Source organism: Penaeus japonicus, unplaced genomic scaffold, assembly GCF_977035675.1.
Source record: "Penaeus japonicus unplaced genomic scaffold, GWHDUDI00000001_assembly GWHDUDI00000018, whole genome shotgun sequence".
Taxonomy (NCBI): Eukaryota; Metazoa; Arthropoda; class Malacostraca; order Decapoda; family Penaeidae; genus Penaeus; species Penaeus japonicus.
This window is the reverse complement of record NW_028234420.1, coordinates 26,179,781-26,194,780: the sequence shown is the minus strand read 5'-3', so window position 1 is coordinate 26,194,780 and position 15,000 is coordinate 26,179,781. Positions and strand designations below refer to the sequence as shown.

Below are 15,000 nucleotides of genomic sequence, written 5' to 3'. Positions count from 1 at the left end.
TTTCATCACTGTTATGTTCCCTATTATTCACTGCTCTGTTCAGTTCTCGGTGATTATGCAGCGTGTGGTTGTTAGCAATGCAATGGTTATTATTTACTGTGTGGTTTGTAGTCTGATATGTTTTCATTTACTTCCCATATTGTTTTTCTTCGTAATTATTTTTTTTACACTATTTTATCTTCTTAAGTCACAATTACACTGCAAGTTATTCACCTCCGTTTGAAATTTTCAGTAACATTATGAATAGTTCCTCCGTTTTTCATTTGTTTTAAACACTTCAACTAATTGTGACTTTGAATTACCCCTTTTGCATAAGATCTGAATCAACACTCCCTGTCAACAGGCATCTATAATCATTATTCAACATCAAAGTCATTTCTGGATCATTAATTTATTATATATATAAACACTGATAAAATAATATAGACAAATACTTTCGGCATATTCGTGTGTTTTCCCGTTTTCCCCTTCGTTATTTTGTTTACAACTAATGCATTGTTTATTGTATGTAATCGCCATAACAGTAAGGCATTTGGTCGGACCATTTGCATAAGACTATAATAGATATAACATCTCAGAATTCTCAGATTGCTTGTACCGTTGTTTCAAATTCAACAGTCTGTGTGCGTCGAGTGGTAGTTTCTCACACACATCGTAATACTGATGAGTGTCTTTGATTCACCTCATTATCTATCAGGCATGAGGCATCTTGTTTGGCCAATAAAGTCTCACACTTATTATGATAGGAAAATGGTAACATCGTTAGCCTCTAGTAACTTCATGAAAGTGAGCGAGAGAGAGAGTGAGTGAGTAAGTGAGTGAGTGAGTGAGTGAGTGAGTGAGTGAGTGAGTGAGTGAGTGAGTGAGTGAGTGAGTGAGTGAGTGAGTGAGTGAGTGAGTGAGTGTGTGTGTGAGTGAGTGTGTGTGTGTGTGATATTTATTACTAATCTGTGTATCAATAGACTTACAAAATTTGTTAATTTAGAATGAGCCGCATTTTTGTCATGGGATTGATCAAGCAGCGCTTGGGGCGGATAAACTCAAGCCTGGCTGGTTTTGAATTGTGACACCTTTTATAAGTAAATCTCTAGTACACAGAACGAGTTTTATCTATCTATGTTACTCTCGTGTCCCCTTCTAAACTTTATGATAGCCTTTTTGAAATGTCTTTTGGTTAAATAAGTAGTATACATAAATAAGCAGCCCCCTCCACATCCACTGTAATATTCACTTATTGCTTATGTGTTTGGAGGAAACCATTTTATGTATGACGTCACGCTTGAGCTTGACTCTATCTCAAGACACGGTCTACAGGAGCTTCATTAGAATCAATCGCGCTTGTGACGTCATCAAGGCTAAACTCATGATTTGACGTGTCAAAAAAAGGGAAAGTTGCGCAAAGACTCTGCCCTTCTCAAGATTTGGCACGAAAATGTGCGGCTACGGTTATAGTTGTGAATGATTAATGATCAAGCGTTCCCGTGTTTATCAACATCCATTATCGCTTCGAAATAATTTTGTTTTAATTGCCATCCTGTTCATTATTCTAATATCTACATACTTACGGTCCACTATGCCTTTTTTCAGAATCGAAGTCGTTAAACACAATCTTTTGCCGCTCATATAATTCCCATAACTACCATCAGTTACATTTTTCTCAATATAGAATAATCTTAAGCAACATTTCTTCCACTATCCCTCATAATCATATATCTCTTACTTGCATATCTATAACTTCAACAACAACTACATTTCTAATTTCATATTTGCTGCTTCTCTGACGTCTATTTTTGCACTAATGTTTTCACAGTGGATTTCATTTCATTCATTTAGCTAATTTCAAATATGTTCGTGGTTCGTCCGTGTGCTTCTCTTGGTCACATTTCCTTATACCCAGCCTGAGTCTGCCATCACAGTGTTTTATGTAGAATAGCTTTACTGATTCAGATTTGATTTTTTGTAGTCATGGCGATAGCATTATTCTTATTATCTCATTATTATCCGTAGAATCATCACATGATCGGTATCATTATTAATAAAAGCATCAGTAGTGCAGCGACTTTTTACAACACCGAATAATTTCTGTCAATTTCTATTTGTCTGTCTATCTGTCTGTTTGTCTGTCTGTCCGATCTCATTTGATGTATTAATCATCGATATCTTTAGCTTGCGCTGAGGTAAACTTATTATCATCACAGTGCCATTATCATTATTGGTAACATCAGTTTCGCAGTTGCAGTAACCGAATAACTTCTCTCTCTATCTCTCTTTCTTTCTAACATTCTCTCTCCCCCTCTCTGTCTCTTCTCTTTCCCTCTCCCTCTCTCTCCTTCTCTCCAGTATTTCAGTCCATCTAGGGTATATTTACTTTTATCATAATTTCATTTCTTTGCGTTGCACGTAAATCTGACCATGATCTACTGCGACAGGAGATGGCGAACGGTGAGTCATCAGCTATGGACTCGAAAGGGTTATGAATGACCACTTGTTTTTGTTTTTACAATTCTTTCAACAGTACAAGGTAAAATAATGCCAGTACAGAATTATAAAATCATATAAAAACTACTCTACACATTTATCAATAAATTAAAGTATCAACTTAATTCTAAATGATGCCCATCCTTATGTTCAAGGAAATGATTGATTGCCTATCAGACACAACTATGTTATAAATTACTCACCCTATCCTGAAGCACATCTTTGTACATTATTTTATTGAATATTAGTAAATCTTAATGTGCATGAGTTTCTTGATCAAGCCAGATATTTACCGACTGCTAATTCGAGTTTGGGTTTGACTCTGGCTTGATGAAATACCTCGAAAAGTTTCTCAACGGAGGGAATCATATGGACGACCTTCTCCACGAGCGCCCGCACTCTTTGCTTCCGCCAGGACACTGTTCCTGGAGGCATCCTGGTATCAAGCAAATCTTGATCGCTGGGCGGGAGGAAAGCTTGGATCTCCCTGACGATGCGGTCACCCAGCTCTATCCCGGCTTGCACCTCGTGTGTTTTGCGACTGGGGAACGGCGTGAGGAAGGCCACGCCCTCTACTTCTGCAACCATCCCGAGGCACGTGTTTTCTTGTAGGCACTCGGTCACTTTGTCCTTTCGCTTCCTTTTCTCCGTCGTCGCTGTCTTCCTTGTCTGGCCGGATTCAAGGGTAAGCTCGTCATATGAGTCGTTCTGATATGCGTCATCAGACGCATATTCCAAAATGTACAAAGCGTCAGTTGACTCGTCGTCAGACAGTTGTTTGTTAGGGGGGACGAGGCCAGCTGACGTTTGTTTTCCTTCTAGCTCTGTAGAGGAGCTGTCTATAGCGTCAGAGTGATAAGGATCTTGATGAACTTCTTGCATGTCAGTTGAGTTTGTTATGTTTTCGCTCAGTGAAGGTGAACCTGGTGGTTCATCTGTGACATTTTCCTGATCGTAATTTACTAGTTTGTCATATGACGCTTCTATCGAAGGTAAACGTGGTTCTTCGATTAAGGTAGCATACAAGTTCATATCAGGATCTAACGTGGAAGAGACTCGGAACATGTTCACATCATGCTGCAGGCTATCAGCCACATCTCGTCGCTTTCTCCCGAGGACAGGTACAACCAGGGGCGCCGCCATGGCTCCGGTTGCTCCCACAGCCACTGTCATAGCCAGTCCTAGAGCACACCATTTATTCCCTAGACATCCTTGTACATATTTATTTGATAAAAAGCTATTTTTAGTCTCTGTTGCCTCAACTTTGGAATCTGACGAAACATGGGAAGCATCTTGATCTTGAGATTTCATTTGGGAATCATCAGTCATGAATGGACTAATAGTACTTTGTGCAGCATGGAGGGTATGAGAAAGGCCATCAGGTGCGATAGGTACTCCTGGTTGATCACTAAGTGCTTGCTCAAGTTCCTGAAGTGTTGGTGGAATCCTCCCAAGCTGATGCATCAAACCTACCAAATACTCTGGAGGTAGCTCGGAAAGGTTGGTATTTAATATGCCAGGGTTTGGTATCGTAGGATTAGAATATCCAGGACGTATGTTGATTGGCTCATCTGAATAGAAACTAGGCCGAGGTATATTGCTGCCTTGGAGAGATCCTCCATTTTCTTTCTCAGCTGCTTGGCCAGTATTATGGTGCATTGAGTCAAAGTTACTAGGGTATCCACTATCATCTACAGAGTGTACACTTTGTGGTCTTGAGTCAGAGGTCAATGGTTGACCCTGGCGAGAATTGAAGCCTCCAGATTCTGAGAAAAGTTGCTCTACTATATGAGGATTTTGAGTTAGTAGAGACTGCAGAGCAGCAATTTTCATGGCTTCCTCAGCTGGTGATACTCCTGCTCCAGAAAAAATGTTGTTAAGAGCTTGAAGTTCTTGTAATTCTGCAAGAATTTGTGGACTATCTGCAGGCGAATTCGGGTTATAGCTATTTAAACCAGAAGAAAAGGGAGGTGAATTGATCAGTGGATTATGGTTACTGAGGGAAACAAATCCTTCATTGGCAGGATTTTCAAAATTACCACTGATGCTAACTGGATATCCTTCGAGTGCGTCATTTCCTACTCCACCGAAGACTTGAGTCACTGGAGGCTGTGTTGCCTGGTGAGTCGGAGCAATGAAACTATTGGCATTTTCTTGTAAACCGATAGGAACACCGAGAAGCCCAGGGTTTCCAACGCCTCCAAAAGGAACAGAGCTGGTGGTTGATGTTCTTGGAACCGACGTAGTTGTTTGTTGTGGATACTTAAGAAACACAGGTGGTGGGATACTTGGCTGATAACTAGCCTGGCCAAACTTTAAGTTTTGTTCTTGAGTTCTGGTTCCTGTAGGCCAGATTTGAGTGGGCTTATTGGCCCTAAGTGGAGGCTGGTAAGAAAGCGGAGAGAAGGGCTTTATAACAGGCGATTGAGGAGTTAACGATTCTACATGAGTTGAGGAAGGAAGGTTAGAAAGAGATGAGCTCTTATGAGGAATAGGCACCGTTAAAGTAGATGTTTCATGTAGATCAGAGGCGTTAGTAATCTTAGGGGAAGAAGTATATGAGAATAGGCTAAAGTCATTATTAACACTCACATTGCTGGTTTTTACTTGTTGATGTCTTGTGATAGTAATGTTATTCTTTACTGGTGGAAGACCATGGACATTTGGAGGAGGGAAAAGTGAACTTCCGTGTAATCTTGTAGGCTGTATACCAGGGGGTTGGTTTGCAGAAGCCAACACTGAACTGCTAAGGCCGAGAGGACTGTTAACTGAAGAATGACTGGCTGGGAGGGAATTATAAGTTTCTGCAGGTAATCTTGAAGGCTCAGGGTTTATTTCCGTCTGACTATGTTGTAGAGTGTGCAAGTTTTCTAAGACATGATACATCTCATCACTTGAAGGAGCATCACTGAGAAATGGAAGGTTTGCTAGGATACTTGGTGCAGTGATATGAGTATATGCATCTGTCTGCCCATGAGCTTCTGGCAAATGCTGACCCAGAGAATGCATGAGGTTTGTGAATGTGTTCTGCATAGGGTTGATTCCTTGTCCTGGTTGAGGATATATCTCAGAAAATTTATCAGCAGATCCAGTTGGTGCCCACTTTGTTTGGCCTTCTCCAGCAGCTAGCTGAGAATCTTTTAAAATTGTTTGCTGGTTTGTTGGGTGAAGGTGAGGGACAGATACATCGAGTTGAGGGTATGGTGAATGCTGTTGATTTTCTTGAATATATGGAGAGTTTTGAGGATGCAATTGCATTGACTGATGTGGATGCGGTCTTTGGAAAGGAGGTTGATCAGTTTTATGGTTAAATACATTTTGTGAAAAATTTGGTTCGAATAGTGGATTTGGAATGGAATATGATGGGTTTAGCTGATATGATAGACCAAACTGTGGAGAAGATATAGCTGGTCTCGAGTGTGTTTGTAAATTCTCGTGTAACCTGTTGAGAAGCAGCGAGGGTTGTTTTTGTTGGGTAGGATTTGGTATGGTATGTAATTGAAACTCTTCTGAGGCGTTGTTTGAGTCATTAATAGGTAGCTCTGGAAAGCCTGATTCGTCTGGGAATATGTTATGATTAACTGACTGGTTATGTGGCTCTGTTGATGATGTCACATTCTGAAGAGATGCTAACAAGGATTGTAATGTTGGTGTACTAGAATTTACACCTGGAGGGTAAACATTAGCACCCAATATCTGCAGCAGGGTTACATAATCGTCAAAGTTATTAAGAGATGGTAAATCACTTCCATCTGCAGTAACTTCCGAGTGTTCCTGACCCTGAGTCTCTGGCCTCTCTTGAAACTGGATTGAGGTTTCTTGGTAGTTGGGTAGTGTTATCTTGCTTCCCTGTGAATTCTGCTGGAGACCTTGTGAGGCAGAAATATTTCTCTGGTGATGACCTAGTATTGTCTGATGAGCAAACTGCTGGTGTCCCGGTCTTGGTGATATCTGCTGATGTAGATATTGAGATAACTGTGTTTGTGATGTTGATGGTTGTTGGTGCTGACTTCCTGTCTGGGAACTATAGGCTGACTGCGGTAAATCTACATATTGAGATTGAGACTGTGAATTGGTCAGAGGTGATGGTATATGGGATGATGGGTGTGATGTACCAGATCCTCCATAGTGAGAGGTTCTTATGTTTCCACTGTTTTGGGGCCTTAATAACGGAGGTTGAGTTCCTGCTGATGGCTTGATCCCTAAGGTCTGTGTTAATGTTAGAGAGGACGAGGGGTGTGTAGCCAAAGACAATGATGATAAGGGTGATGAAGAAACAGGAGGAAACGATGGGACAGAATATGAAGAAATAGTGGGAGATATTGTGGAAGTAGTTGGTGTGGTTAAGACGTTGTTAGGAAGACCTGCCTCTACAAAAGCTGATGCTGGAACCCTCTTAGCACCTGTCTTTTGAAGCTGTCCATCCACAATGCTCCAAACATTGACCAACACATGTGGAGTGTCGTCACTGCTATCTCCTGCATTGTTTGTGTTGCCATGTCCTCCTGAAGCTGAATGGTTCTTTATTGCATCCACAAAGACCTCGGGACCTGAAAGTACCAAAGAACAGTAAGATCCTGAATCACTATTACCTTTTTTAGAGTTTACAATAAGCTTGATTAGAGTTTTTTCCCTAAAAGTAAATATATATATAAAATTTTGTTTTCGTTTTTTGCAAAATATGTATAAATATTTTGTTCTGTAGTACATAATGTCAGTTGTAATTTAGTTATTTCCACGATTTCATAATCAGAACAGTCTACCAAAAATTAAAAATAATTAACAAGGAATATAATCATTATACACAAAGCCTGGCTTATGTGCAACAGAGCAAAAATTATGGATAGTAAGTCGAAGACTGCAGAAAGGATAGCACAAGGAAGGTCTTCATAGCTCAAATGTCTTAATGTTGTCTTATAGTACAGAAGAAGAGACATTACAGCACTTAGAAGAGACTGTATCTTCATAACAATTAAAAACATTAATGTGCAACAAAATAAGCCGTTTAGGAATATGTGATAAGCTTTAAAAAGGTCCATAAGCGCGAAGCACAATCATACACTTTAAACACATAACATCAGATCTTTCATAAAGCGGAGTAATTGCACATGCATGTAGACCTAAGATTGCAGACCACTGCCCAGGTAGCAGAGTAACAGACTATGTACAAGTCTTACCTGGGCAGTCTGAGGAGGCACCTGGCTGTGGCGCAGGAACCACTGCTGTGTGAGGACTGGGGACCGCTGGGATTTTGGCAACATTTGTCATATCATGATGATATAAACACTGACTGAGCTCGTATTTCCATGTTTTTTTTTGTTTACTGTGATGTATTCATATTTCTACAAAATCCTTCTTTAATCTCACATTTATCGATAATGTGCTAAGTGTTCTATAAGAAATTTCACGAAAGATTTTGCAACAATAATATTGTGACAATGTTTATGTTTTTATTAACATTACTATTACAAATGAACTCCAGTCGTAAAGTATATGGCATATAGAAAAAATGATTAAATTAAATATCTCTGAGGTTGATGTTTAGCAAACCTTGTATTGTGAAATACTTGATAAACTTTCACATGTACATACCATCTCAACATGACAAAATATAAATAGTAATGGCTTTAGGTGGATGGTTACATATTCAAGGAAATGTAAAAATACCTTAGATATTACTTCAAGATAATCTTATAATAACTGTGTCCCTACATTTAACATAGATAATGAAATTTATGTCGAATTTATTTTGAAATTGTCGTTTCCGTCGGACCAACTGAGTCTGATAGTGTTGATGCTATATCACTTGTTGATGGTTTCTGTGCCGGAACTTTGTAGTTTACTTCCGGTTGCTTCTCTTCATTTATCTTAGTTAATGCATGCTGAATAAGAAATGATATTTGGTCTTTTCTTAGAGACATTAAGAGTTGCAAGTAATTTTTAGCTGCTGCATTCAAGATGATGTGGTCTTCTTTACTTTTTTCTTGTTCAGTTTCATCTGCATGAAATGCAATGGCAGCAGAGAGGATGTCTATAAAGTCTGGGTCAGCACTAACTGACATTGTTAAGATCTCTCTGAGAATATCATCTCTCTTTGTAAGACTCTCTCTTTGACCAGTGACATGTTGGCTGAAATCCATCATACGGCGACGTCGACCGACGATAAATGGTGTGAGGAAAGGCAACGCTATGGCATTAGATATCCCTAAGGCGACAAGTGAAGCTAGGCCCAAGGAACAGAGTGTGCTCTGAACGCAGCCTTGGACATTGGAAGATGTGACTGTCGCAGGATTAGGAGTAAGGGTGCCTCCAGGTATAGAAGAGATCAAGGGACTGTCGATGAAGCTTGGGGCATCTTGAAAAGGGCGATATGGTAGGCTAGGGTCAAATGGTGAGGTGTTAGCAGGCTGTTGTAAGGGTAGAGAGGATAGGCCTTCGGTCTGACCAAAGCCTGGGGTTGACTGGGCATTGGGAACTGAACCCTGAGATTGCAAACGATCTATGATAGATAATACATCAGCTCGATTAATTACTGTTTGTTGATAGTTTGCTTGCGATGCCATTTGTTGGCTAGAACTTATAGAACTGTCTGGAAGTTGCAAATTTTGGTTACCTGGTTGTGGATAAACTGGTGAGAAGGACTGTTGACCAAAGAAAGCTGTTGGACTATTTTGTTGATTAGGAGGAAAGAAAGAGTTGCTAGGTCTTGTATTTATGAAGGAATTACTTGGCAGTGCAGGAGGTAAGTTGGGCCTCTCAAAAGGACCAGGTCTAGTAGGACCTAAATTGCCAGAATGGGGTATTTGAGAATCAGAGGTAAATTGGTTAAAAGTTGGTTGCTCTCCTTGGTTCCCTAAAACTGAATTCTGAACTGCATGATTATTCTGGTTCAAGAATCCCTCATTGCCAAGGTGTCCTGAAAAAGTGTTGGTTCCAGTGAGAGTGGCAAGTTTGTTACGAAGCTGCTCTCTGTGCAATGTGTTTGAGGATGGAAGAGAACCAAGCACTTCACTCAAGGATATAGGGTGATCAACAGGTTCATCAGAAGGAAGAAGAGGATTAACAAGTGGGAGGTCAGAGGGTAACAGCTCCAGGACAGACCCTCGATGCTCTCCTGGAATAGATGGCTCTTGAAGCAACTGGGAGAAACCATTCCCCTGAGCACTTGCACCACCGTTGAGTAGCGTTCCAGCTCCACTGTATCCAACAACTCCTCCAGAAGCTTGGATTTCTGGAGAATTCTTTGTGATGTCCCTGAGAAAACCATGCAAGCTAGGATTCTGAACATTGGAATCCTGAATCCGGTCAGCTAAGTGTGAGAGAATGTGCAGATAACCAAGATTATTTTCATCCAAGGATGTGCCAATACTAAGTGGTAAATTTGTATGATTTCGATTACCTACACCACCAAAATGCTCAATTTTAGGGGAAACTTCTGGTTTTGCTGCCTGGGGAAGCAAACTTAGTGAGGGGACATTTTGAACAGTAATAGGAGATGGAGTAATAGGAAGATTGTTGTTACCCACACCACCAAACGCTGGAATTCGATGTGATGGAACTGGAGCAGTTGCTTGTATAGGTTGATAATTTTGTAATTTCACATGATTTTGTTGTGCAAATGCTAAACCTCCTGGTGTTTCATTTCTAGAAAGGTATTCCTGATGATTTATCTGGGATTCTTTGTTAATCTCTGTTTGTTGAGATTGACTTGCTAGTCTCTGCAACAGAGTATTAAAGTTTGGTTGTTCTTTTAAGTTAGGGATGACTAAGTGGATGACAGGGGTATCCTGGAGGGTACTCTCATCATTCATTCGGGAACTTTTCAAGGCAGACTGCATTGTGCTTTCAGTTTTTACATTAGGAGATATTGCTTGTCTGCTGATTGCTTCTTTTAATCTGTTGATTCTTAATTTTTCTGTCGGTTTTCCATTTACTTGCAACTTTTCAGCAATTGCTGTATTTTCCTTGGTTTTATTCTTTATATAGTCCAAACCATGACCTGGTGGACTATTTAGTGGTGCATGTGAGTTCATAGAGTTTATAATTATATGATGCAAAATGGTTTTTGACTCATTTTTCTTTAAATCTGTTTGGTCTAAATCAGTTTTAGCATTTCTTGCATATTCAGCTTTGTTGGGCAGCGAGCGTCTTATTCTTGTAGTGTAGTTGAAAAGTGAGTAGAGAAGAGTGGGATCCTCCATCTTGGTGGCTACCATTGAGAGTACATCAGCTGGTACATCCTGAGGGTTGACCACCGCCCCGTTTGTTAATCCAGAATCATGGAACATTTCAGTTGGCACTGATTGTTCCTCCACAAGTCTGAGTTGTCCATCAACCATTTTCCATATTTTTACCTGTACGGATGGATGGTGATTTTCCTGACTGTTGTGGTTGCTTGGATGAGCATTATGCTGATCAGCACCATCATTTTGGCCAAGATTACTTCCTGACTCTGCAAATTTGATAGAAATGTTGTCAGGCTGGGACAAAAATAATGTGGGGTCTGTGACAGTTAATACAGAGCTAGAATTAGAACCAACCTCAGTAGACTGTGCATGTGACTGAGTTACTGTTATTGCATGATCATTTTCCTTGGATGCAGTGCTAGACTGTGCCAAAGAAATATCAGAATTAGGTGAGAAATGTTCATGAGATAAATGACTTTCACCTTGGAAGTTACTAGATGATGGTTCGCTATTAGGTGTCAAACTTATTCTTTTAATATGATTTCTAGGAAAAGTCTCTTGTTGAAAGGGGTATGATGGATTGAGGAAAGAACTCGAACTGTGGGGTCTAAGTAAAAAAGATTCGACATGGTGAGTTGTATTTTTTGCATCAATTGAAGGACTGTCATTATTGCTAGAAGAGGTATTGTTTGGGAGAAATTTATTAGATGGTGGCAAGTTTATGTTGGGAGGACCTATGGGCCTTTGGGAATCGGATGATAAAGGTACATATGTTTCTGGCGAATGGCTTGGAACAGTGGATGGGTTTGATGGTGTCACAAGATGATTTGGCCAATTCTTTAGAATTAATGGTGAATGGTGTTTGTTTTCATTATCAAATTCATGTGGAGGATATTCACTTTGAATTCTGATTTTTTCGGTAATGTGTTCATATAATGGAAGAATACTTTGGTTCTCCTTTACAAGAAATGGACTTGAAAAAAGATGATACATGTTATTTTTAGTTGATATCCTGTGACCAGATGGGTCTAAATTTGTGTTATGTGAAATATGTCCATAGTGGACATAGTTATGTGAAGTATCATCCATTGGTATAGGCTGATCACTACTGACTGAAGAATTTATTTCGGTGTCTTCAGATTCTTGTATACCATCTTGTTCTACTGAAACTACACTAGGTCTGAGGGGATTCAGTGCAACAAAAGTGGCTAGATCTGAATTTGGGGAGCCGCTGTGAGATTGTTGTGTTTCCCTGTTAGCAGGAGCATACAGAACAGGTGGTCGCCGTGTTGTTGTGGTTGTCTTGATAATCTTGGGGATGTATGATGTATCAAGGAATCCTACATTATATATATTTAGGTTATGGGGATTATTGTTAGGCCGGAAGTGGATTTTCTCCAATTTTGAAGTGTCACCAAACCGTTCATTGCCCAGTGGCCTGTTAACAGTTGATTCATGTATATTAAGAGAGTCTTCAGCTTGACCATCAGGCAAGTGAATTGAAGGCTGATAATAAGGGATGGGAGTCATGTTACTAACAGATTCAAGATTTGTTGTCTTTATTGATGATGGGGCTAAATTGTTCACCAGCGATGTGTCTTTATAATCATAATAATAAAACTCGTCATATTCAGGATATATGCTACTTTTGTCATTTAAAGAATCAAAGTAATAATAAGTTTCACCTAAAGAAGGTGGGGTAGACTGAGATTGAGGATAGGCAGTGATAAGGGATGGTGAGACAGTAGTATAAGAAGATCCACTGGATGAAATTGTTAGTGGAAGAGAGGCAGCATTTTCATTATTCAAAGTGATTAAATCAGATGAATCCTTAGTGTCTGATAAAGTCTCATGAGCATTTTTATTTACAACAGAATAAGTAGAGTCTGAGTCGTATGGCCCTTTAGTAGTGGGGATGGTGGTATAAGGCCAGGTCAGGGTCTCAAGGATGGAAGGGCTGTTTTTGTCTAGATCGAAAGTCAGAAGTTCGTCAGGTTTACTAACTTTGTCTTCCTCATGCTCGTCCCCAAGTAAGTATCCATAGGCAGCATAGTACTCACTCAGATCATCCTCATACACGGCGTAATCAAAGTCGTAATCGCTGTTATCATCCACTGTAGGAAGAAGGGGAGCTGCAGGGGAGGAACTTGGCACCACTTCAGATTGAGAAACCCTGAATAGTTCCGCATTATTGTCAACTTGCACTTCAGGACTGATTAATGGCCGTAGAATAGATGCTCGAGTGAAATATGATCCACTATCAGATAATGTAAACAATTCTTGTCTTGATGCAGTATGAGGGGATGTTTGAATGGGTCTAGATGTCGTAGAATGACTTAGGGTTGTACTATAAGGGAATGTTTCGGGGTGTTCATTGGAAGAACCATTTATCTCAAAGAGAGCAGGATCTGGTGTAATGATTGGGCCTCTTGTTGTGACTTCAGCAATGAGTGGGATGTTGTGTGGCACTTGAGGTCTTGGATTTGTGATCCAAGAAATGTTAGAGTTATGTTCAGACTGTTCTGATATCCCACTGCTGGAATCAATGTACCATATCATATCATCATGAAGGGTGCTGGGTGTCTTGTTATCATTCAATTGTTGTATTGTCCACAATGGCTGTTGAGGAGCCAGGCCAATTGCACCAGGCTCCTCTACTGTGGATATTTGTGAAACATCTTCGTCTTCAACATATTCCAACCAAGTAGTACTTGTATCTATGGCAGAACTAATTTGTTGTGTTTGGAACCTGTTGAAAGCTTCATTTATTATCTTCTGATCATTGTCTGATATGAAAGTATTTGTAATAGCTGGCTGAGATATAGTGGTGTGACTGTGAATTGACTGCGGATTTGAATTGAGATATTGCCAGTGATTAAGGGGCTCATGCTCAGTCACTGAATTTTCCTGTTGTTTTGGTGGCCCAGAGTGTTTTATTGGCTTAGTGCCATAGTCTTCTGTAGAACTGTAGTTAAAATGATCTTGACTCACTGGTCTCTCCTGTGGCTGACTAGTAACATTTTGTGGCAAAATAGTTATCCTTTGCAATGGTGCTGAGGAAGTAGTAGTTCTCGTCGTTGAATCAAATGCCTGAATCGCAGTAACAGAAGTAGAGTGGGAATTACTTTTCAAGTTGAGAACAGGCAATACAGTTATCTTGCTGGATGACACTGGATGATTAGTAGGTGGTTGTGTAGTCACATTGACATAGTTAGGTATCGGGGCTTTCCTTACTGGTGGTGCTGAGGATGTAGTTGTTTTCGTCGTTGGTGAATAAGAGTCCTGAATTGCTGGAGCAGAGGTAGAATAAAAGTTATTATTCCCGCTGAGATCTGGAGAATTTTCAGATGTGGCACTTGGATTCAGTTGATTAACTGGTAATTGGGTTGTACTTGTTGACATGGAATGGCTTGTAGGTGAATGAGTAATCACCTTGACAGGATTAGGTATTGGTCTAAACGTTGGTCGCCATGTTGAGAGCACGGGTGGCTTAATGAAATCTGGTGGTGGAGGCAGGACAGTGGGTGGGGACTGAGTCTGTTTCTCTGTGGATATAAATTCTGTTGACAATGAACCATCATCATCTGTGAACCACTGAGTAAGAAATATTGATTTTATTGTAGTTGATTCTGTCGTGGGAATCGTAGGTTCATCAGTAGTTGATGTTCTTGTGAATGCAGAAGTATTACCAATTGCTAGAGAACTTGGTCTCCAAGTTATAATTGGACTCGTAGTTGAGACTGTAGATGAATTACTATTTGTTAGAGTGCTCGGTCTCCAAGTTATAATTGGACTTGTAGGTGGTGTTATAGGTTCTTTAGTGAATTCAACATGCCCTTCAGTTATTAGTGTTATAAGCCTTCTAGTTGTTGTTGCTGTAGGGGTTCTTGGTGATGTAGTTGACCTTGTAGCTGCTGAGACTGTGGGCCTCACAGTTGTTGTAATAGATGCCCTAAATGGCGTGGTACTGGATCTTGTGTTTACTGATAGAGAGGGCCTTGTTAATATAGTACTTCTGAGAGTTGTTGGCAATGTGTATCTCCTGGTTGTTGATTGAAAAGGTTCTCTAGGTGATGGAGTGGTCCCCTTAGTTGTAGTCTTTCGAATGAGTGGAAATAGAGGCAATCTGGAAGGAGTAACTTGATTTTGTGAGGCAGGCCGTATGGTAGATGTCTGAGCTACACCACCTAGCTTACTCCCTGCTATGTACTGCCGGATCTGACTGGGATCAGTGGATGACCAGTCTATGGAACTCACTTGGCTGTTAGCTGTCATGAAAGTGAGGCTATTGAGTGGAACATAGGGGCGCCTCCTTCCATCCCTTGAGTCTGAGACA

General features: G+C 40.3%; 1 protein-coding gene across 1 annotated transcript in view; it reads right to left on the bottom strand.

The window, feature by feature from the left end:
* Positions 1–2,485: 2,485 nt before the first annotated feature.
* Positions 2,486–15,000, bottom strand: part of LOC122265338 (uncharacterized) — a 21,775-nt gene continuing 9,260 nt past the window's right edge. Inside the window, exons 2-5 of the mRNA XM_086546404.1 lie at positions 12,725–15,000; positions 8,225–10,930; positions 7,656–7,805; positions 2,486–7,028 (exon numbers count right to left, since the gene is read on the bottom strand). The exon at positions 12,725–15,000 is cut by the window's right edge and continues 234 nt beyond it. Of these exons, the coding sequence (XP_086402530.1) occupies positions 2,755–7,028; positions 7,656–7,805; positions 8,225–10,930; positions 12,725–15,000 (9,406 nt within the window). The 3' untranslated portion in view covers positions 2,486–2,754. The remainder of the gene's footprint in view (positions 7,029–7,655; positions 7,806–8,224; positions 10,931–12,724) is intronic.